The sequence below is a fragment of the Trichosurus vulpecula genome, chromosome 2 (genome assembly GCF_011100635.1).
Source record: "Trichosurus vulpecula isolate mTriVul1 chromosome 2, mTriVul1.pri, whole genome shotgun sequence".
Lineage (NCBI taxonomy): Eukaryota > Metazoa > Chordata > Mammalia > Diprotodontia > Phalangeridae > Trichosurus > Trichosurus vulpecula.
This window is the reverse complement of record NC_050574.1, coordinates 375,846,442-375,872,042: the sequence shown is the minus strand read 5'-3', so window position 1 is coordinate 375,872,042 and position 25,601 is coordinate 375,846,442. Positions and strand designations below refer to the sequence as shown.

Genomic DNA, 25,601 nt, shown 5'->3' with positions numbered 1-25,601 from the left:
CAGGGTTGTTATGGGGATTAAATGAGATAATGTGTGTTAAGTGCTTAGCACATAGTAGGTGCTGCCTAAACGCTTACTCCTTCCCTCTCCCTCCTTCTCTTTTCGACTATGAGGATGACCCAAAAATAATGTTAACGTTCAAAAACAGTAACCAGTTCTGATCGTAGGGAAATAGAAAAGCTCTTGGAATAACATAATTCATAATTTTCATTTGCCAGGCACTAAGCTAAGTACTGAGGATGCAAAGAAAGGCAGAACATAATCGTTGTTCCCACTGAGCTCTCGCCCTAATGGAGGAAACAACATGCAAACATCTATGTACAAATGAGGCATATACAGAATGAAAGGGAGGTAATAAGTGAGGGAAGGCACTAAGATTAAAGACTGGCAGAGGGTTTTTGCAGAGGGTGGGTGGGGTATTAGCTGAGACTCCAAGGAAGATGGGAGCTAGGAGGCAGAGATGAGGAGGGGAGAGAGCCCTGTGTAAATGAAACATACTGATCTGGAAGGCAGGATGCATAGAGGCAACTTCTAGATAATAGGCCTGTAAGAAAACTACAATTCAAAAAACCCCGAACGCTGTATTACTATAAGAATTACTGAATTACTATAAGAAAACTGCCCACACCTTCTGAACACAGAATCAAGGTGCCAATCAAGTCATACCCCATCCCAGGCTGACCTGGGGCGTTGGTAGGAGAATGCGCTGGATCAGAAATGCCCTTACTGCTGCTCCGTGTAAAGTGCTGCCGGATCTCTCCGTGGGTCGAGAAGCCAACGGAGGTGAACAATATCGCGAAGTGCTACACGCTGGAGGAGTTCCTGAAGTACAGCCACAGCAAGAGCACTTGGATCATCCTACACTACAAAGTCTGTGACTTGACCAAATTCCTGAAAGAACATCCTGGTAGAGAAAAAGTTCAGAGGGAGTAAGCTGGAGGTGATACCATTGAAAATTTTGAGGGTGTTGGGCACTACACTGATGCCTGAGAACTGTCCAAGATATATTATTGGGGAACTTTATCAGGATGGCAGATGCAAAATAAAGAAGCCTTCAGATAGTATTATTACTACCATTGATAATAACAGTAATTGGTAGACCAGTGGGGCATCCAGTTAGTCTCTGTACTTGTTGTGGCCTTGATGTATTGTTTCTGCGTATCAGAGTCCTGAGCACTTTTTAAAAAGAAGAAACTTCCTTATTCAAGGAAATGGAAGAAGCCAATTGTCACCGTCTACTTTTCCTGACATGAACCAATGTGATTTGCAAAGAAAACTTTAATGTGTCTATTTCCAGCCCTCTGACCCCTGAAAATCAAAAGTGAACTATTCTTCGATAAACTTTTCTATAGAGTGTGCTTTTTTGTTCAAATTATTTTCAAAGTTTAGTTTCTCTTTTTAATGTTGTATCTATCACTACTTTGTCCTTTATGTAACAAAGTTGCTAATATAACTACTGTCTGGCCTTTAAAAATTAGGTCATTTTGTGTATCCATATGTGTACGTACAAGTCAGTCTTTGATATTTAAAAACTTTTAAAAAACCGTTCGAGGGACTATTCACGCAAACCCAAGGGGTCAGTGCTTTAAGGAAATTTTTGGTTTCTGTCTTCTATGCTTTATCTCTAATACAGTATTGTGGCACTGCTTTCAAGTCAAATTTGATTCAAATCAGATTTTCTTTTCAGAAAATCAAGAGGACTAGTGGTTACAATTTATATGCTTCTAATAATAATTGTTCAGTGTAAATAAGAATGGTAAGAAGGGGGAATGTCCAGAAGAAACCGCCATTGATCAAGGGAACAGATTGAGTCTTCCCATAAAACACAAATGATTTTGTTCTACCCCATCCCTCTTACTCAGCCTAGAATTAGCACTCTGGTTATTTGAGGGGGAGAAGGGAGAAGAATCCTGTTTTGGTCATAGGTCTTTTGAAGACTAAAACCTAGTTGATGCACACTCTAGGTGGGCTGCTGATTCTCTTTTAGTGAGGACTGGAAGATGCTCTTTGTGATATTTGGATACTGATTTTTTTAAGGAATTTAGCTGCTAACTGATGAATCGTAATGATGTTCATGTACCTGTATCCATTTTTTTCTCCCATTGAGAGCTCTTTCTAGCTAACTCCATTATATTTTAGTCTTTATGCCCTGGCCTTTGTCTCAGAAAGGTTAGTTGTTTGATAACATGATGGGAGAGTAAATCTATTTAAAATATAAGCTGTCATGATGAACTGTGATCATGTATCTTTCCCTTGATGTATTGATCAAGTAGCATGCACATAAAAAAACCACTAAAGCACATTTTAAAAATTAGATTTTTCTCTCTCAAGAAATTAATATAAATTTTAATAATCAATGATATGACTACCATTCTACCTCCCCAATTTTAAACACACATGCGCGCGCGCACACACACACACACACACACGCAAACCTCAACCACAGAATGTAGTCAGGGCCTTTCTAAGGTTAAGGTGAAATGCTCACTATTTCATCAATAACTGAATTGAACACTTAGGATGAAAGGACGTAGGGAAAGGGTGACTGTGCCAGAAATGCAAAATTATCTTGGAGAAAAATCTTTTCTTAATATTCTTTTTTTAAATTATTTTTTATTTATTTAATATTTTTAGTTTTCAGCACTGATTTCCACAAGATTTTGAATTACAACTTTTCTCCCCATTTCTACCCTCCCCCCCCCACTCCAAGATGGCATATATTCTTATTGCCCTGTTCCGGTCAGCCCTCCCTTCTGTCATCCCACTCCCCTCCCCATCCCTTTTTCCCTTACTTTCTTGTAGGGCAAGATAGATTTCTATGCCCCATTGCCTGTATATCTTATTTCCTAGTTGCATGCAAAAACTTTTTTTTTAACATCTGCTTTTAAAACTTTGAGTTCCAAATTCTCTCCCCTCTTCCCTCCCCACCCACCCTCGCTAAGAAGGCAAGCAGTTCAACATAGGCCACATGTGTATCTTTATGTAGAACCCTTCCACAATTCTCATGTCGTGAAAGACTATATTTTGCTCCTTCCTATCCTATTCTCCCTTGACCCTGTCCCTTTTTGAAAGTGTTTTCTTTTGATTACCTCCTCCCCCATCTGCCCTCCCTTCTATCATCCCCCCTTTTTTATCTCCTTCCTCCTTCTTTCCTATGGGGTAAGATACTTAATTGAGTGTGTATTATTCCCTCCTGAGGTCAAATCCAATGAGAGCAAGATTCACTCATTGCCCCTTACCTGCCCCCTCTTCCCTTCCAACAGAACTGTTTTTTCTTGCCACTTTTATGCGAGATAATTTACCCCATTCTATCTCTCCCTTTCTCCCTTTCTCAATATATTCCTCTCTCATCCCTTAATTTGATTTTTTTTTTTAGGTATCATCCTTTCATATTTAACTCACCCCGTGTCCTCTGTCTATATATCTATATCTATATCTATATATGTATGTATGTATGTATGTATATTCCCTTCAGCTACCCTAATACTGAAGTCTCATGAATTATACACATCATCTTTCCATGTAGGAATGTAAACAAAACAGTTAAACTTTAGTAAGTTCCTTAGGATTTCTCTTTTTTGTTTACCTTTTCATGCTTCTCTTGATTCTTGTGTTTGAAAGTCAAATTTTCTATTCAGCTCTGGTCTTTTCACTGAGAAAGCTTAAAAGTCCTCTATTTTATTGAAATTCCATATTTTGCCTTGGAGCATGATACTCAGTTTTGCTGGGTAGGTGATTCTTGGTTTTAATCCTAGCCCCATTGACCTCCAGAATATCCTATTACAAGCCCTTCAATCCCTTAATGTAAAAGCTGCTAGATTTTGTGATACCCTGATTGTGTTTCCACAATACTCAAATTGTTTCTTTCTGGCTGCTTGCAGTATTTTCTCCTTGATCTGGGAGCTCTGGAATTTAGTGACAATATTCCTAGGAGATTTCTTTTTGGGATCTGTTTGAGGAGGTGATCTGTGGATTCTTCAATTTCTATTTTACCCTCTGGCTCTAGAACATCAGGGCAGTTTTCCTTGATAATTTCTTGAAAGATGATATCTAGGCTCTTTTTTTGATCATGGCTTTCAGGTAGTCCAGTAGTTTTTAAGCTTTCTCTCCTGGATCTGTTCTCCAGGTCAGTGGTTTTTCGAATGAGATATTTCACATTGTCTTCCATTTTTTCATTCCTTTGGTTCTGTTTTATAATATCTTGATTTCTCATCAAGTCACTAGCTTCCACTTGCTCCAATCTACTTTTTAAGGTAGTATTTTCTTCAGTGGTCTTTTGGACCATCTTTTCCATTTGGCTAATTCTGCCTTTCAAGGCATTCTTCTCCTCATTGTCTTTTTGGAGCTCTTTTGCCATTTGAGTTAGTCTATTTTTTTAAAGTGTTGTTTTCTTCAGTATTTTTGGGGGTTTCCTTTAGCCAGTCATTGACTTGTTTTTCATGGTTTTCTCGCATCACTCTCATTTCTCTTCCCAATTTTTCCTATACTTCTCTTACTTGCTTTTCCAACCCTTTTTTGAGTTCTTCCATGGCCTGAGACCAGTTCATGTTTTTCTTGGAGGCTTTTGTTGTAGGCTCTTTGACTTTGTTGACTTCTTCTGGCTGTATGTTTTGGTCTTCTTTGTTACCAAAGAAAGATTCCAAAGTCTGAGTCTTAATCTGAGAGCATTTTTGCTTCCTGGCCATGTTCCCAGCCAACCACTTGACTCTTGAGTTTTTCAGCAGGGTATGACTGCTTGTAGAGTAGAGAGTACTTTGTCCCAAGCTTGAGGGGCTGTGCTGTTGTTTTCAGAGCTATTTCTACACAGCAAGCTCTGCCACACCAGTGCTCCTCTTCCCCCAAGAACCGCCAACCCAGATCTAAGCAGGCTCTGCACTCCTGCTCTGATCCACCACTTAATTCTTCCCACTAGGTGGGCTTGGGGCTGGAAGCAACTGTAGCTGTAGCTCTGGAAGCAGCCTCATTGCTGCACTACCTCTGCTGCCCAGGGTGGTGGCTGAACTGTGAACTCCTTTCACTCTGTCCCTGAAGTTTTTCCCTCAATAACCTTCTCTGTTGTCTTTGGTGTTTGTGGGTTGAGAAGTCTGGTAACTGCCACAGCTCACTGATTCAGGGCCCTAAGGCCTGTTCTGTCCGGGTCCTGGTCTGTTTGGTCCTGGTGCAGCCCACGCTGGGCTCTGCTCTGCTCCCAGTTCTGTGTGACAGACCTTACCCAGCGACCATCCAGGCCATCCTGGGCTGGAGCCCTGCTTCCCTCTGCTATTTCGTGGGTTCTGCAGTTCTAGAATTTGTTCAGAGCCATTTTTATAGATGTTTGGAGGTTCCTGGGGGAGAGCTTTAGGCAAGTCCCTGCTCTCCAGCTGCCATCTTGGCTCTGCCCCTCTTTTCTTAATATTCTTAATGAATATGTTCCTGGAACCAAAACAAAACAAAAAGCAAAGTATCAGTTGAAAGATTCCACAGATGCAGGAGGCAGATAAACAAATTGTAATGCTGCAAATTTCAAGACACCAAGTGGATACATTTAACAGTTCCATTGACAAACAACAACAAATTTTCAAGCAATGCAGCAATCACATATAAAGGAAAAGAAATTTGAAAAACACAAGGTATTTGAATAACAAGATTATTTTGCATTCATTGGAATCAGTCAGGAACTGAATAATGTATTCCAAAGGGCAAAGGAGCTCATTATTAGCTTGCACATTGGAAAGTAGCCATAAATGGAAAAAGATGGACATTCAATAAAAAAGAGAAAATTGAAAAAATTCCTAGAAAGAAAAGCAGACCTGAAGAAACTGTTTGCTCCAAACAATAGAAATACAAGAAGGATAAGCAAATACAGCAACCAAGGACAACAACAAAATAACTACAAAGTCACCATTAAGAGATTTCTTTCTAAATGGATGAGGAGACTAGGGTGAAAGCAAAAATCAAATAGAAGTGATGGGTGGAGAAACAGTACTGCAAAATTAGGGACTAAAACTCACAGAACTCAACCTACAGGTGAATCAATCTTGTTGTTGTTTAAACTAATTTACAGAATGGGAGAGTGCATAAAAGGGAGGAAGAGAGGGAGGGAAATAGACCATGAACTCTGATCAAGCCACACACTTACAGTGAAGGGAAAATAATACCTGTACCCTCTCAGGAAGAAGAGAACCTCAAGGATAATGGGTAAGGAGGCAAAGTGAGGGATGAAGAAGGAGAAAATATTGCTTTAGTGGTAGAAGGGTATACAGCACTACTGAATGCTCCTATGGGAGCATCCGATAAAGGGAGATTTATTCTATAAAAATGAGAGATATCTTCTGCAGGAATTTGGTAATTAGACCACTCATCCTGCCTCAGGAGAAAGGTAATCAGAGCTCCTCTCAGCAAGTGACATCCAGAAGAGTAGGAGAACATGGATTCCGGGAAGAGATTTTGAGGTGAATGAGAAAACAGAATTATCAAGGGTAAGGCAAAGTTCAATAATGAACTCCACAATCAGGAACACAGGAAGATTACAATCACAAGATGATACACTATCTCTTATCTGAAGTGATTTGTATTTTTCTAAGATTGAGGCATAGCAGAAAAAAGGGACAGAGCAAGATCTATAAGGAAATAACAAATTCTATAGAAGAAGAAAACCAAAATAGCTATCTCAGAAGTATTAATTTCATTTTACAGAGGACAGAGGGACATTTTACAGAAGGATTAAGTATGAGTCAAAGAGTAAGAGACTGAGATGGATGAAAAGGGAAGATAGTAAGAGAAAGAAAAAAATTTTTAGAAAAAGGTACGGAAAATGAAATGTGAAAAACTAATGAGCAAAATAAGTTGAAGGGGAGGAGAGGAGCAGGGATTATACTTGATTACCTATGAGAAAAAAAGAGGGAAGAATTAAATACCTAGATAAAAATAATCAAGATAAAAGAACTAATAAGCAAAACTCTAAAACTATAGAAAGGGATAATTAACAAAAAGGAGGTAGAGGTTGAGAGTGAGGGGAAGAAAGCTGATAGAAATAGATTTACCTTAAAATAAGTTGAGCTAAAATAACTGAAGAATCATTGTGCTGCATTTACTGTGGAAAGGGGGGATATCCTAGTCTGGGGAAAACAAAATTAGAGACAAATGAAAGAGGGGAAGGAAATAAGCAATTATTAAGTGCTTAGTAGGTTCCAGTGCTACACATTTTATATTATCTCATTTGATCCTCACAACAGCCTCATGAGGTATTACCCTCTTTTAAAGATGGGGAAACTGAGGCATATAGCCTGTGACCTGCCAAAGGTCAAACAGTAAATGCTCAAAGCTGAATTTAGATTCTGGTCTTCTTGACTCTTGGGCTAGAGCTCTGTCTTTTATATCATGCTCACAACTTTACATGTGAATTTTTAAACTATCAAATAAAATGAAAAAAATTGACAAATTGGATAATAAAACAAAACCTGATGATCTATTGCTTACAAGAAATAGTTACAAAACAAATATATGCAAAATATTAAAACGAGGGAGTGTAAAAAATTTACCATGTAACAAGTGAATCCAAAAAACCAAAGTTGCAGTCATGCTATTAGATAAAGCAAAAATAAATACTAAAAACATTTAAGAGTGTTATTTTAAAAAAAGGAAACTCCATTATACTGAAAAGAACCATAGACAATAAGCCAATATCAGTAATCAACTTATTTTCTCCAGTTACCTTAGCATCTAAATTAAAAAAGGAAACATTAACTGAGCTTCCAAAAGAGAGGGAAAGTGACACAATAGGGACAAAAATTTCAGTGGCCTTCTCTCAGTTTTGAATAAGTATAATATAAAGATAAGAGAGAAAAATATAAAATTGAACAAAATACTGGAGAAACTAGCTAAAAGACTTATGACTTCTAAATGGGAATGCCAAAGAATATATGTATTTCTCAGCATCACATGGAAATTTTATAAAAATTCACTATGTACTTAGGGGTCAGAGATATTGCCAACAAATATAAAAAGGCAGATATAGTGAATACATCCTTTCTAGACTATAACACAATAAAAATAGTAATTGGTTCAAGGAGCGCAAACAAAAGACACAGACCCAAATGGAGACTTAAAATGAAATCCTAAGTAATGAGCCAGTCTAGGAACAAATCAGAAATAATAATTATGTGAAAGAAAATTGCAGTGATGAGAAAACACACCAAAATTTCTGGAATGCAACTAAAACGGTACTTGGGAAAATTCGTATCCCCACAAACATACACGAACAAAATAGAAAAAGAGGGGATTAATTAACTAAAACTCATTTTTTAAAAATTAGAAAGCCAACAAAGCTAAAATAAGCACAAAAGAGGAGATATTAAAAATTTAAGAAGGAATAGATAAAATAGAAACAAAAACTATAGAAATGATAAACTAAAAGCCAGTGTAATAAAAATAACAAAATCTAAGTAAGTGAATTTACTTTTTTTAATGCTATACCAAATGAATCATCAAAGGGATAATTTGTAGAACTTGATAAAATAACGATTCATTTGGAAAAACAAAATATCCAGAATATCCAGGAATTGATTGACTAAAGGTAGGGACAAAAGGGGAATAGTACTTCCAGACCTCAAACTATATTAGTCATCAGATTCATCTGGTACTGGTTTAAAAATAGAAAGGTAGGTCTGTGGAACAGACTAGACAAGGGAGAATTAGAAACAATGGAACTCCATAGCCCACTATTAGATAAACTGGAAAGCATAAATTACCTTGGAAATAACTTGCTTTAAAAAAAATGCTACTGGGAAACTTTGAAAGTACTCTGGCAGAAACTAGGCTTAGACCAACACCTTAGAGTAGACTAGGGTAGGGGAACCTGTGGCCTCGAGGCCACATATGGCTGCCTAGGTCCTCAAGTGCAGCCCTTTGACTGAATTCAAACTTCACACAACAAATTGTTAGGATTCAGTCAAAGGGCTGCACTTGAGTACCTAGAGGGGCACATGTGGCCTCGAGGCTGCAGGTTCCCCACCCCTGTCATAGTCCATCGTACATTCTAAATGGGTACCCAGTGTTATAATATTAAAGTTCATATCAGAGTCATGTGAATAGCAAGATGGAAGACTAGATACTTTTTTTTCTGGCCTCCACAATTTCTCAGATGTCTTCAAAACAGAAATGATGTACCAAAGAAAAAGCAATTCAGCTATCTCCTTGGTCTAGGACACCCAAAATCAGGTAAAAAAATTGAAGAAATCCATTAACTGACTCTGAGCTCAGTCAGCACCCTTCCTCTACCTCCCATACCAGCAACAGCGAGGCTATACTAATAGACCCAAGGACACTAGTAGGCACATTGGTTGGGCCTTGCAATGAAGCCCAACCCCACACTTTGGTCCCCCTTTCTCTTTTCAATGCCATGGAGACTCCAGCTCCAGGCTCTGGGAGCTTACTCAAGCAAAGACAGATAGCATGGCAGGCAGTAGCACTTCAGGTGCAAAAGCCTACTCGGGGCCACAACTCCAAAGCAGCAAGCAGGCTTTGAATGGCATCTCTTTAAACTGTCCAGAATGAGTGGGAAAGGACACCAGGACAAGATACTCTGTGTGTGGCCAGAGTCAGGGGTAAGTAGAGGGTGGTGCTATGTAGCACTTCTCTAAGCCTAGGGGAAAGAGCCCAGCATCGAGCTCTGGTCAGTTCTGACCTCCCAAAAGTCTCAGGGCAAGAGATCTAAGATGGTAAATCATGAATTATCCAGTGATGGAGGAGGCTGAGATGCTTTGAGAGCCAGCTCTCAAGGAAAGCATCATCAGAAAGAAGAGTCAGGAAGTTAATAGAGGAAATAAAGGTGGGGGGCGGGGGGAATGCTGAAATTACCAAAGATATCAGGAAGAAGAAAACTCAAAGATCTTGAACATAAGTAGGTAAATCAACAGGAACAAAATTAACAACTTGTTTCCAGATCTAATAAACAAGTTCAGGCATCTGTGAAAAAATACTAGAAAATAAAGGAAAGTGATCCAGCACTTGAGGACACAGAGAGCTCTGTAGAATATGAGAACATGGAACCACAAAGTGCTATTCATAGTGGTTCAAAAGAGAAATGAGAATTATGAAAGCAGAGTTTGTGGCCTGCATACCAAATATAATGAACAGAATAGAAAAACTGGAATCTTTGGCCAGTAGTCTCACCAGGGTAACAAAAGGAAGAACAATGGATTGGGAATGCAAATATACAGAAGTGAAGGGCAATCCAGAATAAAAGCAAAAAACGGAACAACACAAAAAAACCCTTAAAAGAAAATAAACTCAGTTTGCAAGAAAAACACACTCATTTCTCAGACAGGATGCAGAGAGATAACCATGGTTAAAGTTCTCATAGAAGAATGCAACAGGACAAAAACTTTAAACCACAGTGTAGAAAATAATTGAAGAGAAGTGTCCAGAACTTCTCAACATAGAAAATGAAATATCAGTCAAACAAATGCAAAAATTACCTCCTGGGAGTAGGTTGAGGGGAAGACCCAAGGACTGCAAACTCCAAGACACATAAGTGTTTAAATTTAGCAGTTTAATTCAGAAACAGGTTCTGCAAGTGATCAGGAGAAAGACCTTAAAATACAAAGGAAACAAAATTTAAAAAGCAACATGACTATTCTACACCCACCAGAAAGTGGATAATAGATTCTGAAGAACCATTGATCTCAAGATACAGCTCAAAGTGACTTGAAATATTTTTAGGAAGAAAACCAGAATTTTAAAAACTATTTGCTTCTTAAACACCCCCAAACAACAAAAATGCAAGAGGAGTTAATAAATGCAGCAGCCAGAGATAGCCACAGCAACAGGGTGAAAGCAGAGAAGCCAGTAAGAAAATTCTTTCTAAATATAAGATACCGGTGAAGGCCAAAGTCTTATGGAAGTAACAGTGAAGAGACAGGCCTAGGTTATTATGAGCACAACTTAGAAACACCTTGCCTATGGATGATTTTTTGGAGGGGGGAAGGAAGGGCAATTGGGGGTAAGCGACTTGCCTGAGGTCACTTAGCTAGTAAGTGTGTCAAGTGTCTGAGGCCAGATTTGAACTCAGGTCCTCCTGACTCCAGGGCTGGTGCTCTACTCACTATGCCACCTTGTTGCTCCCTGAATTGGTTTTTTTTTGGGGGGGGGACTACACTACAACATGGGAGGGTACATAAAAAGATGGAGGGGAGCAGGAGGATATAGAGGAATGTATGATGTGCTGGGGTCAAATCTAGGGCTAGCAGTCACGAGGAGATGACCCTGTGTTCTCAGAAAGAGAAGAGCCTTTAGGTGAGTGAGTGAGCAGGAGGAGGGAAGGATTGAAAAAGGGGTTGGGAGGAAGGAGGCTTTTCTTCGGTGGTGGGAGGGGGTTCCACTGATGAATGTTTCATTACTCCATAGGTAAAGAGAGGACTTTACTCTGGGTGTGATCTGGGGGATTTGATGCTTGAAAAATCTACTTACCCTACCTCAGGTGGAACAAAGCTGGAACTCATAGGGACGTCTGGCACCCGGGGAAGTAGGAGAGCGTGGAGCCAGGGAGGAGATTTTGAAGCAAATGGGAGGTGGGGGAGGGGAATTGTATTATAAAAATAATTAGAAACAGATGATCTGTCTCCCATAGCTATGGGTAGAACATGTATTCTTAATTCTGACAAAGGATAGAGGTAATTTCAAAGTATAAAATAGATGCATTGTTTTTATTATATCAAACTGAAAAGCATTGGCACAGATAAAATTAATGCTACTAGAGTTAGAAGATGTGTGGTAGAATGGAAAAAAAAAATCTTTATGTCAAATTTCCCTTGCTAAAATACATATGTGACCAGAAGCTCTTGCATAGTCCTCGTGACTAAGAGTTGTGACCAAGCAAGAAAGAGCTACTTGTAGTCTCTAAAAGGAGAAGACTAAACATCCTTCTTCCTTTTTCTCCCCCTCTTTAGAATATGTGCCTTGGAACTCCAGTAACTCTCCCTTGGACTTTCAGCAAGGATAAGATTTCTCTTCACCTTCCCTTCCCCAAAAGCTTTTTGGTGAATATATACAATGGCAACCATTGCATGTATTTATCTAGGAGAGCCTGAGACCCAATCTCAAGTCATGAACTGTCTCTTCTGCATTCTGTTTCTTTCATTTTGAGAGATTAATGTTCCTATCCTTAGTGGCTATGTCATGAACTCAAGACACCCAGAGTAATTAGCATGTTTGGCTGCTGGTCACCCAGTGGGAGGAGATTCCTGTAGCAAGATGTCACCTGCAGCCCCAGTGGGCCCCTCTACCCACGAAAGGATCTGGCTTAAGGTTCAAGTGGACTAGGTTCAGTCTTAGGGAAGTATTTTGGTATACTAATACCAAAGAAAATGAATCAAGTTTTACCTTACACTCTCACTCTTTATGCCCCTACCTGGAATTATTCCAGGAAAGCCTCCTTAAGTAAAGCTTAGTTTTGAATGATGTCTAGAGTCTTCCCAAAAGTGATTAATAATAAAGTCTCTTTTGGAAAAGTTACCCATTGTGTAAACTAGTAAATATTAGATTATGACGGCTATTGATTTCTTCTTTTACCAAAGAAATGTAGCCTTTAAAATATATCCTAACTGGTCAGCATCAAAACTCACAACAGATAAAAAAGAAATAGATGAGCAGAATAGAAGAGAGTGCAGACATCCAGGCAAATATAAAAAAGGTTAATGTTGGACAAATTTATGGAAAATAATAATGAATCCTTTCTTCAGTTTTTGACTAACATACTTGGCAAAACTGTCTAACCACTTGACAAGAGATGGATTTTGGTGCACATCCCACACTATATGCCTCAGTAAGTTCCAGTTGTTGATGGACATAATTATGAAAAATAACTACATAAAGAATGTAAAAAATGGAATGGTATACTTGTCTTGATTGTGGAAGAGAAATAACTTTCCCCCGTTTTTCAACAAATAGAAGGAATTATTAGATATAAAACAGATGTGCTGAATCACATTAAAAATTTTTAAATGCTTGTAACAATATAATCAAAAGAAAAAGGAAAGCTTGGTTAAAAAAACCTTTTTGGCATAACGTAGTTTTTTTAAATTGAGGTCTAAATTACATGAGGAACTACGAAGATTCGCATTGGCAAAATAGTCACAGGATATGAATAGGCAATTATTAAAAATGGAAACAATTGTTAATAAATACTTGGAAAAATTCAAATTCACTAATCAACTTAGAGGTATGCTACCTCACACAACAATTAAAAGCAATAAAATTCAGTGCTAGAGGGACTGTGGAGAAACAGATATACTCATTCATTGTTGTTGGAATTGCAAACTTCTAGAGTCTCTTTGGAGAGCCATCTGGCACTTTACAGGAAACATTATAAAAAGTAATCATCAGTCAACAAGCATTTACTACACACCTACTGTGAGCCAGGTACTCTACTACAAGTGCCTAAAGACAAAAAACAGAAGAGTTCCTATCCTTATGGAACTTACATTTTAATAGAAGAGACAACATGTGCATATAGAAGTGTAATATCTTCCCTTTGGGGCTCACTAACTCAACTCACACTGCCACTGACAGGTTGCATCCCTGTCATGATCCCTGGATTATGCTTCTTCCGAGATTCTAGGAGTAATCCTGTGGACAGCTAGCTTGCTAAATACTAGCTTACAAGCCCCCAGCAGTGTGCTTTCTTTTAACAATCAGCCAGTAGACTTAGTGCTTTGTCAAAGATGTTAACTCAAATAGTATAGCAAGAACAGTAATTCCAAAGCATTTCCCCCAACATTAGAGACATACTCTCCCACAAATACACTCAGAGTCCAGGGGGAGGGGAGTAGTAGACATCAACTTAAAGTACAGTGGTAGTGAGGCACATGTGTACAGAACTCAAGATTAAGTGAAAATTTTGGTTTCAATTGCTATTACTGAAAATTCTTTCTAAAAATGTTACTATCATGTCTTGCCTTTAGTAAGCACATAATTTAATCTGCCTTTGATTTCCTATTCTGATGTCTCATCATAGTGTGGCAGTGACAATTTAACCAGAAGATCTTATTTCCTAAGTATTTTAGGTAATCAGTGCTTTCTATGGTTGAATATTTCTTCAGTATGCAGATAAATCCTTAACTTTAAAGAAAGACAAAGATAAGAATTGCAAAGGATGGGACAATATGCAAGAAGAGCCATCGTGTAGGGAGTACCCATACTGATGAGATTATAGATCATTAAAATGCTGAAGTATATGTGTTGTGTGCACAAACAGAAACCTGTGTATTGGGAAGCCTATGTGTGTATGTATGTATATCAAAACAATACATTTCCTAATGGTTCTTTTCCTCCCTAGGTCGTGGTGGCAATGTCTGGCTTAGTCCTCTGGGATGTTCTCTTTCTACCTTACACATCTGCATTCCCCTGTATTCTCATCTGGGGCAGAGGATTCCATATGTTCAGCACTTGATGTCTCTGGCAGTAGTGGAGGCAGTCCGATCCATTCCTGAGTATCAGGCACGTGCTCTAAACCACTTTTGTATGTCCATTTTTAGGGATTTTTCAGTATTTTTTTAAGTATGAATTTTCAAACTTGATCAACTTATACCCTAAATTTGATCTATACAGAGATCAAAGGAGGTGGAGCTTGGTGCATGCTAGTGTTATTGGCCTCACTGCTGTCTCAGGCTTTACAGGATCTCTTTACTCCCTGGAATTCCTTCTCTGTTCTGCTTTGCAGATTTCACAGACTTCCTAACCATGGGAAACCATCTTTTTTTTAAGTAGTGGGCTGGGTGGAAGCTATTTGCCTGATTTGGGGGGGGGGGGTTTACAAATAAGTTTGTTTTATAGACTTAGAGAAAAGATTTCTCATTCTCTACCTTTTATTCACCATAGTCTATTCATAAGAAAAATACCCTTCATGTATCTGACTGAGATTTTGGCAGCCAGGCTCACATGTGACCATTTTTCTGGCTATTAAGACGGATTTGCTTGCTACATTGTCTTTGCCAGATGCATTGTGTCCGATTATGTGACTAAGACTAGGTCAAAAAAAAAATGAATAACACACTTCCTCCTTTCTTCCTAATTTCCCTTGGTTCCACAAACCTTCTTTTCCTTCTTGCTTCCTGAATCTTACTGGGAAAATTTCATTTGGTCAGTAAGAAAAAGTTTTTTTCCTAGCACTTATTTTTTGATTGAAATGCCCTTGTGTCATTTGTGGGGCAAGCAATTAAGAGTATGTCCCTTGAGAAAATTAGTGTTCAAATGAAGAATCAATCATCTTCATCTCCTTATGTAACTCCCTTTCAATGTTGCCATTTCCTAATATTTGCTACTTGTAAAACTTTGGCATTTTACAGAAGTAGTTAACTCAGACATATGTTTCCTATATTATATCAAATCAATGACATACACATTTACACATGAAATTTATTGTAGCACCCAGTAGCGCTGCTGGAGTCTAAGTGTTCAGTTACATGCCTTAACATCCAGGCTTCAGAACTTGGACTGTAAATTTTCACTTTGAAAACTGAGACTATAAAATCTTATAGCAGGAGTAAATATTTTAATACTAGCAGAAATGGAACAAAGTAATGAGTTTAGCACTTGAGAAAAGCAATAAAATATTGCACTCAGAAATGGATGTTGGTTGTTGTTGGTATTTTTTTTAACTTGACCTTGCTTTAACTTTGTGGCTTAAAAAAGTTTGAAATGCATATTACTTAAATGATTTTTATAGCTGAGCTTAATTAATAAGTAGATGCGAGTGTCCATTATATCCTGTGGGTTTATGTTTACCAAAAATAAAATCTAAAATTTAAGACGGTTTGGCGCAGGATCACAGATTCATAGGTTTAGAGCTGGAAGAGATGTTATTCAGGAGTGGGGAACGAAGCTGTTTTAGTTTGTTTTCATGTGGTTAGGTCTGAACCAGAGATGGGGAACCTGTGGCCATATGTGACCCTCTAGGTCTTCAAGTGCAGCCCTTAGACTAAATCCAAGTTTTACAGAACAAATCCTTTTGCTTATGGAATTTGTCCTGTGAATTTGTTTATTAAGGGGATTTGTTCTGTGAAGTTTGGATTCAGTCAAAGGGCTGAACTTGAGGACCTAGAAGGCCACATGTGGCCCCAAGGCCACAGGTTCCTCACCCCTGCTATAGGTCATTTAGTTGAAGAATTCAGAGAAATTTAGGAAGATTTGAATGAAATGATAAAGAATGAAGAAAGCCAAGCCAAAAGAGCAATTAATAGTGACTAACACTAAAAGACAACTAAACACAAATTCATTGCAATGAATAGTTTTGGTTCCAGAGAACAAAGAATATCTTTCCTTTTGATAGAAGAGAGGTATGGGATGTTGGAGACACTGTAGGCCTAGGGTTCTTTGTCAGTCTCTTTCTTTAGCCATTTAGCTTTTTATAAGGAAGGGTTCAATAGAGTATATATGGGGAAATGACTGTAATGTTCTTAAAAAGGAACAATTCAAAAAATGGGAAAACAGTTTGTATAAGCTGAAAGACAATAGTTATCAAAAGATGTACAGCATGTTTTAGCTCGGCTCTGCAGGAGAGCCCTGTGTTCCCCCAGAGCCCTGCCTTTGATGGTAGTCTTGTGCCTGTTCTGCCCAACTACCTGAGAATTCTTCTTTGTTGCCCGAATGGTGGTGGGCCTTTCTGCTGCCCAGCCTTTTGGGACCAGTTCTTGGGTGGCCCAGGGCTGAGAGAGAAGGGAGTGGTGCCACCAGTGGTTGGCATATCCTTGTGCTTCTTAGTTGTCCTAAGTGAGTGTTGACTTAGAACCCAGGGGAAGGAGCAAAGTAGATAGGCAGGCAAGCAGATAGATGGATAGGTAAATAGAGAAATATACATACATACATATATATACATATAATATTTAATGGAAGAAAATACAAACTTAACAATTATAACCTTAAATGTGAATGGATAAATTTTCCAATAAACTAAAAGCAAATGCAAAGATAGCTTTAAATTAATTAAAAACAATTTAAAACATATATGTATATACACATAAAACATATAATGACATATATAATAATTTAAAACCTTCAGAGTGAAAATGATTGGATAGAATCAAATCCATCATGCTTAGGTTCTTCTAAAAACCATAAATTTTAATCACATGGATTCAGGTAAGGCAACAACAAAAATTGGTAATGCCAAGAGAGACAAACAGGAAAAGCATATTATACTTATATACTTATATGCATATATATAGGCACCATAAACAATAAAATTTTTTATGTGACACGTGCACATGTATGTGTGTGTATATCTATAGATATATACACAAATATATATATATAAGAACAAAATTGAAAGAAAGCAGTAATAGTAAGAGACTTTAATTTTCTTCTTTCTGAGCTGGTTAAATCCAACAGGAAGATAAAAACAAGAAAAAAAAATATAGAACTGAACAAATTTTTATAAAAATGAGATTTGACTGCCCTATCACTGTTTCAGAGTGCAACTATTGAGGAATACAAATATATTTTAGCATTCTGTGGTATCTTTACAGAACTTGATCATTTTCTAAGATGTAAAGGCATTGTAAATTTTATTAAAAGCAAAAATAATAAATATATTCTTTGTAGATTATGATTCAATAAAAATAATCATAGAGGGAGCATAAGCAAAATATATAGACCTATAATGGAGCCTAAGTAATGGCATCCTGAATAATTGTTCAAAGAACAAATGCTAGAACCAATAAATAATTACGTTAAAGTTAACATTAACAACAAGGCAACATACCAAACTTAGAGGCTGCTGTTAAAGTAGTTCAGAAGAAAATGTCTATCTCTGAAAATTTACATTAAAATGGAGAGATGATCAGTAAACCGAGCATGCAAATTAAAAAACTATAAATAAATTAGCAATCCCAAAATACACAAATGCACAGTCTTTGAAATGGGCTGAAATATATGAGAAAGTATAGTTCAGGAGAAACACATGAGAGAGACAAAACACTTTAGATATTAGGGAAAAACAGCTTCAGCACAGGCACAGAGAAGAGCAGGCTGGCTTGCCTTCAGGAAATTGCAAAGTTTCTTTAATGACCCCAAATTTCTCCCAGAAACAAAGATCTTTCTTTCAATACCAGTAGTCTGCCTGTGTTATTACTTGACTGTGAAACATGGAACTCAATAGTCTCCAAAGAATTTAAAATTAATATTACACAGTACAGTGAGGAGGCATGTGATAAATATATGCCGGATGTAACATAGTGAATAAGGAACTTTGGAGAATGGGAGTTAAGGAAATGTATCATAGAAAAAGGAAATGGGCTGATCATATGGTGAGAGAGAGGAATGATAGAGCAGACTGAATGTTCCGTCAGTATTTGTAAGATATGAGAAAAGGAAGAAGGCCCTTAGTATGTTGGGTACATCTCCTTTACCAAATGTATTGGACAAGAGTCAAATAGGATAGGCAGTGATGTTCATCTTTGGAAGGAATGTTCAAATTCATGAGTATTTTAATATTTTAAATGTTGTCACTAACACAAGGGGTAGTCTCAGTGGTTCGTTTTTGTATTTGCTTTCTTTTATGTTGTTTTTGTTTTTAGTCATAATGAATTTTGACGAGGGAAGAAAACACTGCAGTTGGCGCTAAATAACTTTCCTAAGTCTTTGTCTCTGTTGTCCCATGAGGTATCTTGAGCCTAATGTTGGATTATGGGAAGGAGAGAACAGTAGGTCCCAGAGCCTATGATTAATATGTGAATTTTTCTGTAGGACATCAACTTACGAGTAAAGTGGCCCAATGATATCTACTACAGTGATCAAATGAAGCTTGGTGGAGTTTTGGTCAACTCAACACTTGTGGGAACAACTTTTTATATACTTATTGGTAAGTTTTTATATTGTTTTACCAGCGGTTTTGGAGATAACATATTAAAATTATCTTCAAGTGGAAAGTAAAAATAGATCATGCATTGACCACTTTCAGTTTGTCATCATCCCATTTAGTCTATAGCTTTTATTTTCTTTTATCACCATGGTTACAGAATACTTAAGATACTGATATGAGAAACGACTGGGTCAGTTAGGAGATTACTTAAGAAGTTTGAAGTTCCTAAATAACTTATCCAATTCTTTGAAATCCAAGAGCCTGGGTTCAGGAGCAAAGTTGCTGTCACACTAAAGATATTTGTGGGTATCTTAACACTAGCCCATCTTGGGGTCTGATTTGGGGTCCTCCTTCCCCAGAGAAGCCTCTTTGCCACTGTCACCAAAGTCCTGCCCCCCTATTTCCTTCTTATCTTTTTTCTATCACTAACCCTCTTGGTGACTGGATTCAGAGGCCTCCTCTGGACTTACTGCTGAATATGGAAGCAACTAACTTCCATGCTCTACTTCAATGTTTCAACCCTTCATAATATTTGAATGCCCAGTTTTCCAGTCCCTTGTTGCAAGGGCCCTTTCCAAGGCCAGAGCCTCTGATCACGGACTGAAATAGGAGCCAACTAGAGTATTTTCTGAGTGTATCATAACCTATCATCTTGGGATGAGCCAAGGAAAGTGATGCCAAATATGAGTTCTGTCAGCTTCTTGGAGACCTGATCTTACTAGAGGCCTCTTGCAAACTGCCCTAATTTTGTTGAGAACATTCATTCTACAACCTAGGTAGGTTCGGCAGCCTTAGAATCATACTTTATTCTTTCCTCTCCCTCGCTCTCCTCATAGCCAGTCAGTTAACATTATCTTTGATAGAATCATGGAGTTTTGGGAGCTAAAAGGGGATTTAGAGATCATCTAATCTAACCCCTTCATCTTGTAGATAAGGAAACTGTGGCCCTCAATAGTTAAATGACTTATTCAAGGTCACTTAGTAAATGGCAGAGCCAGGATAAGAACTCATTTATTCTACTTTGTCTAAGCAGATTTGCAAAAAATTATAGTTTATTTAAACTAAATAAGTATACTATGTAATTGTTAGAAGATGTTCCCATTAGTGATCTTTAACATCATCCGAGTTCTAACATGGACTAAATATTAATTAAATGGGTTGGATACACTTTCCTTTAGAACAGCACCACAAATATTTGTGTTCTGGTTGATGATGAAATAATGCTTGTGTTCTTGCTGTGAAATTCAGGCTCAGCAGGTATATAAGGTGAGGTAAACTGAGAATGTCTTATTTCACCTTGAACCAGCCTAGAACTCATCACAGCATCTGGAAAAAGCCATTTTCTCTCCATCTTTGATTCTCAAGTTGGCCAGCATGGGGTGAACCAAACAGGACTTCATTCCTAATCCAGTAAAGAGAAAATGTTTATAGAATCATGAGATAAAAGTCAGTGTGATCTATGGTTGATACCAATTGAATTCAATTAAACAGACACCTTTATCAAGAACCCACTATGTCCCTTCATGAGCACTGGGCAGAAAAACACCAGACCAGAACATTCTTTGCCCTCAAGAAGCTTACCTTTTATTGAGGGATAAAACATATACAAAGGTAAGTAAGTAAATGATTTAAGGAAGGCGAGAACACTAACAAGTGATGGAGGGAAAGGAAGATCAGAACAAAGTTTGCGTAGAAGGTTGACGTGGGACATTACTATTGTCATTCATAGCCAGGGATCTCAGGGGGATATAGGAGACTTCCAAAGGATGTTACAGTGGAACAAAAAGGAATCTATTATAAAGTCATGCTGTGACCAAGGTTTGAATTCACTGGGTTTTTCAACTGAGCAATTTACTTTTACTTTTCTAGCAAAAGTCTCCACTTCCAAATGTGTGCTCCAGTGACATAGGAGAAATAACTGAAGACCTTGTTTTCTGTCAGATTTGGCCTGCTCTAGAGCTCTCGGTTTCACCACATCAATTACACTCAGAAATGATGCTGAGAAACCTGTTTGCCTGCTCCATCATGAGCAGTGTCAGTTTCAAGATGAATCCATTTTGTATTTTCTGCCTCAAATTATCATTTTCCAACAAGAGTTTTGTGAGTAGTAACAGTGAATATGAGTAGGAGATATTAGGACCAGTCAGACTGACAATTATCAAGGGGAAAAAAAGATGAAAAGGAAGATGGCATCAGAAAGTCCTTCTCCAGATGATCAGGGTAAAAAAAAAAGTGCTGTGTAGGCTCAGGCAAAGGGGAAAGAAGCAGGAATTGCAAGAAAGATAATGTAATGCTTAAAAATCTCATTTGGGAGAGGAAAGAAATCATCTTTCCGACTGATTTCAATGTAAAACCATTTATTTTCCAATAATGATTTCCTGAGAATATGAGGAGCTGTTTGTGTCTTCCTTTTGATTTGTTGTTTATTGTTGTTTCAGGCTGTGGCGTTAATGTGAATAACAGCAACCCTACTATATGCATCAATGATCTCATCGTAGAATATAATAAGAAACACAATAAAAATCTAAGTCTGTTCCGTGTGGATTATCTTATTGCAAGGACAATAACTGTGTTGGAGAGACTGATAGATGCATTTCAGGATAAAGGACCTAATGCAATTCTTCCTCTGTATTATAAATACTGGGTGCACAGGTTGGTGGTATTCCTTCTTTAAGCTTCCTTTTTTAGCTACATTGCCAGAGAAATGGTTCATAAAAGGGTAATTCTGATGAGCCTCATAAACATTCACCTGGATATTTAAAACCCTTTATTTCAAACAATAGCCAGAATGTAATTTTATAAAACCTTTGTTTTTTAAAGTCATAATAATATTAATCAGAAGTAGTATAAGAATCAGTTTAACCTGCAGGTTTTCCCTCCCTCACATAACTGCTTTCACACTGAAACCTTTTTTTTTTCTAAATAACTTCTTTAAAACAAATTCTAACAAATTTTTTCAAACAAATTTTTTTCAATCCTCTTCCTATCTATTTTATTTTTAGAACAGAACAAAACTGGAATTAAAAAGAAATTTTAGATCTTCAAGTAGAGTTTTAATTGTGTAGGAAATAAAGGATAGGTTATCAAAATCGTTATTGTATAATATATAAAAACTTGAACATCAGCTTTAGGAGAAGAGATTCATGACTCTTGTCTTGGATTTTTCATTGGTCTCTTTATTTTACTAGTTATAAAAATAATTCAAATCTCACAGAATCTGGTAAATTTCAGCTCTTAAGCCCCTCCAAAATAACTGTGTAGCATAGTTTTGTTTTATACAGATTGCAAAGATTTATTCCTTTGTATGACTTAACTTAAGGTGTTGTATCATATTTCCTAATAATTAGCTCCACTGTTCTTGATCTACAGCGGTCAGCAAGTCCGTCTGGGAAGCGATGAGGGGCCAATGGTATGGATTGTTGGCGTCGATGATTCTGGCTTCCTTCAAGTTCATCAAGAAGGAGGAGATGTTGTGACCGTGCATCCAGATGGCAACTCTTTTGACATGCTGAGAAACCTCATCATCCCCAAAAAACAGTAGTCATGGGAGCCAGTGAAATGGCTGCTTGTTATGTCCGGCACTCAACTGTCATGATCACAGTGACACAGTGTGCCCGATCTAGTTGAAATTTGTTTAAGGTGAAAGTGCACAACCACATGCAAATACATTCCTATTTGATTTTGTAGGTCTTTCCTAAGCCCACCAGTCATGAAGCTCTGTTTGGGATTGTGGGTGCTAGAGGTTTTTTCCTTCTTTAGTGACTTTTCTCATGCCTTTTTGTTACTTTTTGTTTACCATTTATTTCTGCCTCCTTTTGAGAAGAGTCACCAGCCTTTCCCTTCTTAGATTTAAATTGGTGTTTATTGACACATGTAGCTTTTATTGGGAAATGGTTAGATATTTTCACAATACCAAAGACCTCACCACTGTTCCGTTTAAAAAGAAGAAAAGCAACAGTCCTCCAGTCTTGAGTCATTGCTCAGTTATGGGGGATGGTAATAGCCTTTCTACTCAACCAAGGGAGATGTTTTGCAAAGAGAACATGTGCTGACACTTGGTATTTGTTTTTATTTCTTTGTTAAGAAAAAAAGAGTAAACATTTTTTCGGAGGTGGTGCTTATTATTTCATTGTCACTTGTTATACTTAAATGGCTAAAGAGATTTAACGTGTGAAAAGAGATCGAAGATGTAGTGGAAAATCAGTAATTTATAGTGAATTTATTTGGAGAGTGGGAGTGTAAGTTTCATGTATTGAAATTTACTACAGATTCAAGAGTTGAGTGAATTTTTAAGATCAAACTTTTTTTTAACATCTTTTTTAAGATCTTTAAAGGAGTTTTGTGGTGTGTGAAGTTGACATGGAGACACCAACAAAGTAGAGTGTCTGATGGTGGTATAATCACATCTTCGGGAGTGTGTGTTATCCAGGGTGTTTCATAAGTGAAGTTTTAAGCTATTGAAATCAGAATTGCCTGAGATTTTTGGGACATCCTGTACTCTAAATGAGAATTGAGACCTTCTAAAAACAGTTCTAAGTCTAGCTTTGAAATGTGGAAAATACACTGGATCCTAATAAGAACAGATTTTTAAAAAGCTAACGGGTTAGATTAGCTTCTAATTCAGGACTGAATGACTTATCTCAGCATTTGGTTTGTAAATTGTAGGCTTTCTTGCTCCCTCATTTTGTATTGTCAAGAAATAAAACTTTGAGCTGATTTAGACTCCGTATTGGTTAATTATTTTAAGGCTTTAAAAGATGCTAAGAATCTGATATAGACAGAACAAAAGAAAGGAAGCATTTTTTTCATATGTTTTCTATTCCAGATATGCTCCATGCTTGCCCGTGAAATTGTTATCTGCCTTTAACATTTAAATCATACATGCTACTTATCAACTATAACTTTTTGTCTAAGCTTTCCCCACCAGTCTTGGTGAAACAATTGGAAAGAAAGTGGGATAGAGTTCAGAGCTCTGTGCAAAACCTCTTCATTGCGTAGTGACACTTGCTTTACACCATTCTTACTTAGGAGTTTCATCATACAATCTAACTACACCAGTGAGACACAGATAGCCTTTGATAGCCTTTCAGCAAAGAAATATTGACATATTTAGCTATGTTAACCAGTCTCTGGAGATCTAATATAAAGAAGACTCACAGATTTTTTAAACAAAGTTTTACTTGGAATTTGTAAAAACAGCAACAAAACCTATCTTCCCAACATGGCTTCTTTGGGGATTTGTCACAAGTTGTGTTTTTTTCTTAATCTTTCACTTAAATTACAAAACTGGACTCACCTTTGAGAAGTAGTCTGTGAAATTTCACTGAAGTAAAAAGCAAGCTATCTTCTGTCTATGTAGTGAGGAATATTTTTCTTGAGCCTTATGACAAGAAGCAAGTCATCCCTTGGAATTGCTGTCATTAATTTTTGATCTCTTTGGGGAGGGTTACTTAATGAAAACCATGTTTCATTTTATTTTGTTTAAACTGCGATAGTATTTTGGAAATTTCTGCTTTGGAAAAATGTTTTATTAAATTTACTTTTGAAAAGTAATGAAGTATGGAAGCATTACAGTCCATAGACACACTTTGATACTTTTGCCTTTATGCTTTTAAATGGGCTGTCCAGAATTGTCCGAGGAGACAAAAGAGACTTTACTTGAATGCTGCATTTTTTAATAAAATTGGTTTTGCTTCTGATATACCAAAGAAATTATTGTTTTAATCCTGTCTTTTAGAATAGCTGAATTAAGGTCATTTCAGTGTTTCGCAGTTACCGTCAAGAAAACCAGAATAATTTTTTAAATCACTCTCATCTGAACTAGATTTTTTAAAAATGTGATTGTTATAGGCATTTTATATCCTTTTCACTCTCTTTAGAGCAAGACAAGAAAATAAATATTAGAATTATGTCTAAAGCAGTAATATAGCAATATAATTGAGCAGCTCCCCAAATCCTCGGAAAATACACGCAATTATTAAAACCTCTAGATTACTAGAATCATCTCTTCCACTATAATGGAGTGGTGGTGGTGGTAATAGTGAGGAGGAGGAGAAGGAAGATTACAAGGGCAGCGAGGTGGTTCAGTGCATAGAGTTCCTGGAGTCAGGAAGACCAGAGTTCAAATCCAGCCTCAGACACTTACTAGCTGAATGACTCTGGGCAAATCGTTTAACCCCTCCTTGCCTCAGTCTCCTGGGCAAATGGGAACAATAATACCACCTCCCTCCCAGGGTATCAAGTGAGGTAATCAAAAAGTGCTTAGCACAGTGTCTAGAACATAGGTAACCACACACACACACACACACACATATAAGCTATATATAATAAGTAATATAAAAGTTAACTATTATTAGCTAGCTATCATTTCTGTGAAAGTGGTTTATAATGTGCCTAGATTTGTTTTAAGAACTTTTTCCTCAGCCTACCTTGGAGAAAAAGTGCCTCTATCTCTTCTGAGTATAAGATCCCTCAGGAGCTAGTTCCTAGGACTTCATTAGAAATTGTTGCAGTTAAAAGAAAGTTCGAGGACATGTATTCAATGGCAACATTTTTAGTCTTTAGGGAACATTTATTTGAAAGACCCTGGCACGTGGAGCTGGGATGAAATGGATACTTACGAAGTTAAAAACATGAAATGGGTATTTGTGAAATAAAAATACTAATATTACTTGGCAATAAAGGAGTTGCTTTTAATTTCAACCAAGCAAAGGTTAAGTAGCTGTGACGGGAGGGAAGAGTGACCCCACAAAGCCCTGCAGCAAAC

At 37.4% G+C, this 25,601-nt stretch overlaps 1 protein-coding gene across 2 annotated transcripts in view; it reads left to right on the top strand.

The window, feature by feature from the left end:
- Positions 1–23,557, top strand: part of HLCS (holocarboxylase synthetase) — a 242,428-nt gene extending 218,871 nt beyond the window's left edge. For both annotated transcript variants that reach the window (XM_036744985.1, XM_036744984.1), the window contains exons 8-11: positions 14,315–14,475; positions 18,721–18,835; positions 21,274–21,487; positions 22,205–23,557. In XM_036744985.1, the coding sequence (XP_036600880.1) occupies positions 14,315–14,475; positions 18,721–18,835; positions 21,274–21,487; positions 22,205–22,376 (662 nt within the window). In that variant the 3' untranslated portion in view covers positions 22,377–23,557. The remainder of the gene's footprint in view (positions 1–14,314; positions 14,476–18,720; positions 18,836–21,273; positions 21,488–22,204) is intronic.
- Positions 23,558–25,601: the final 2,044 nt, after the last annotated feature.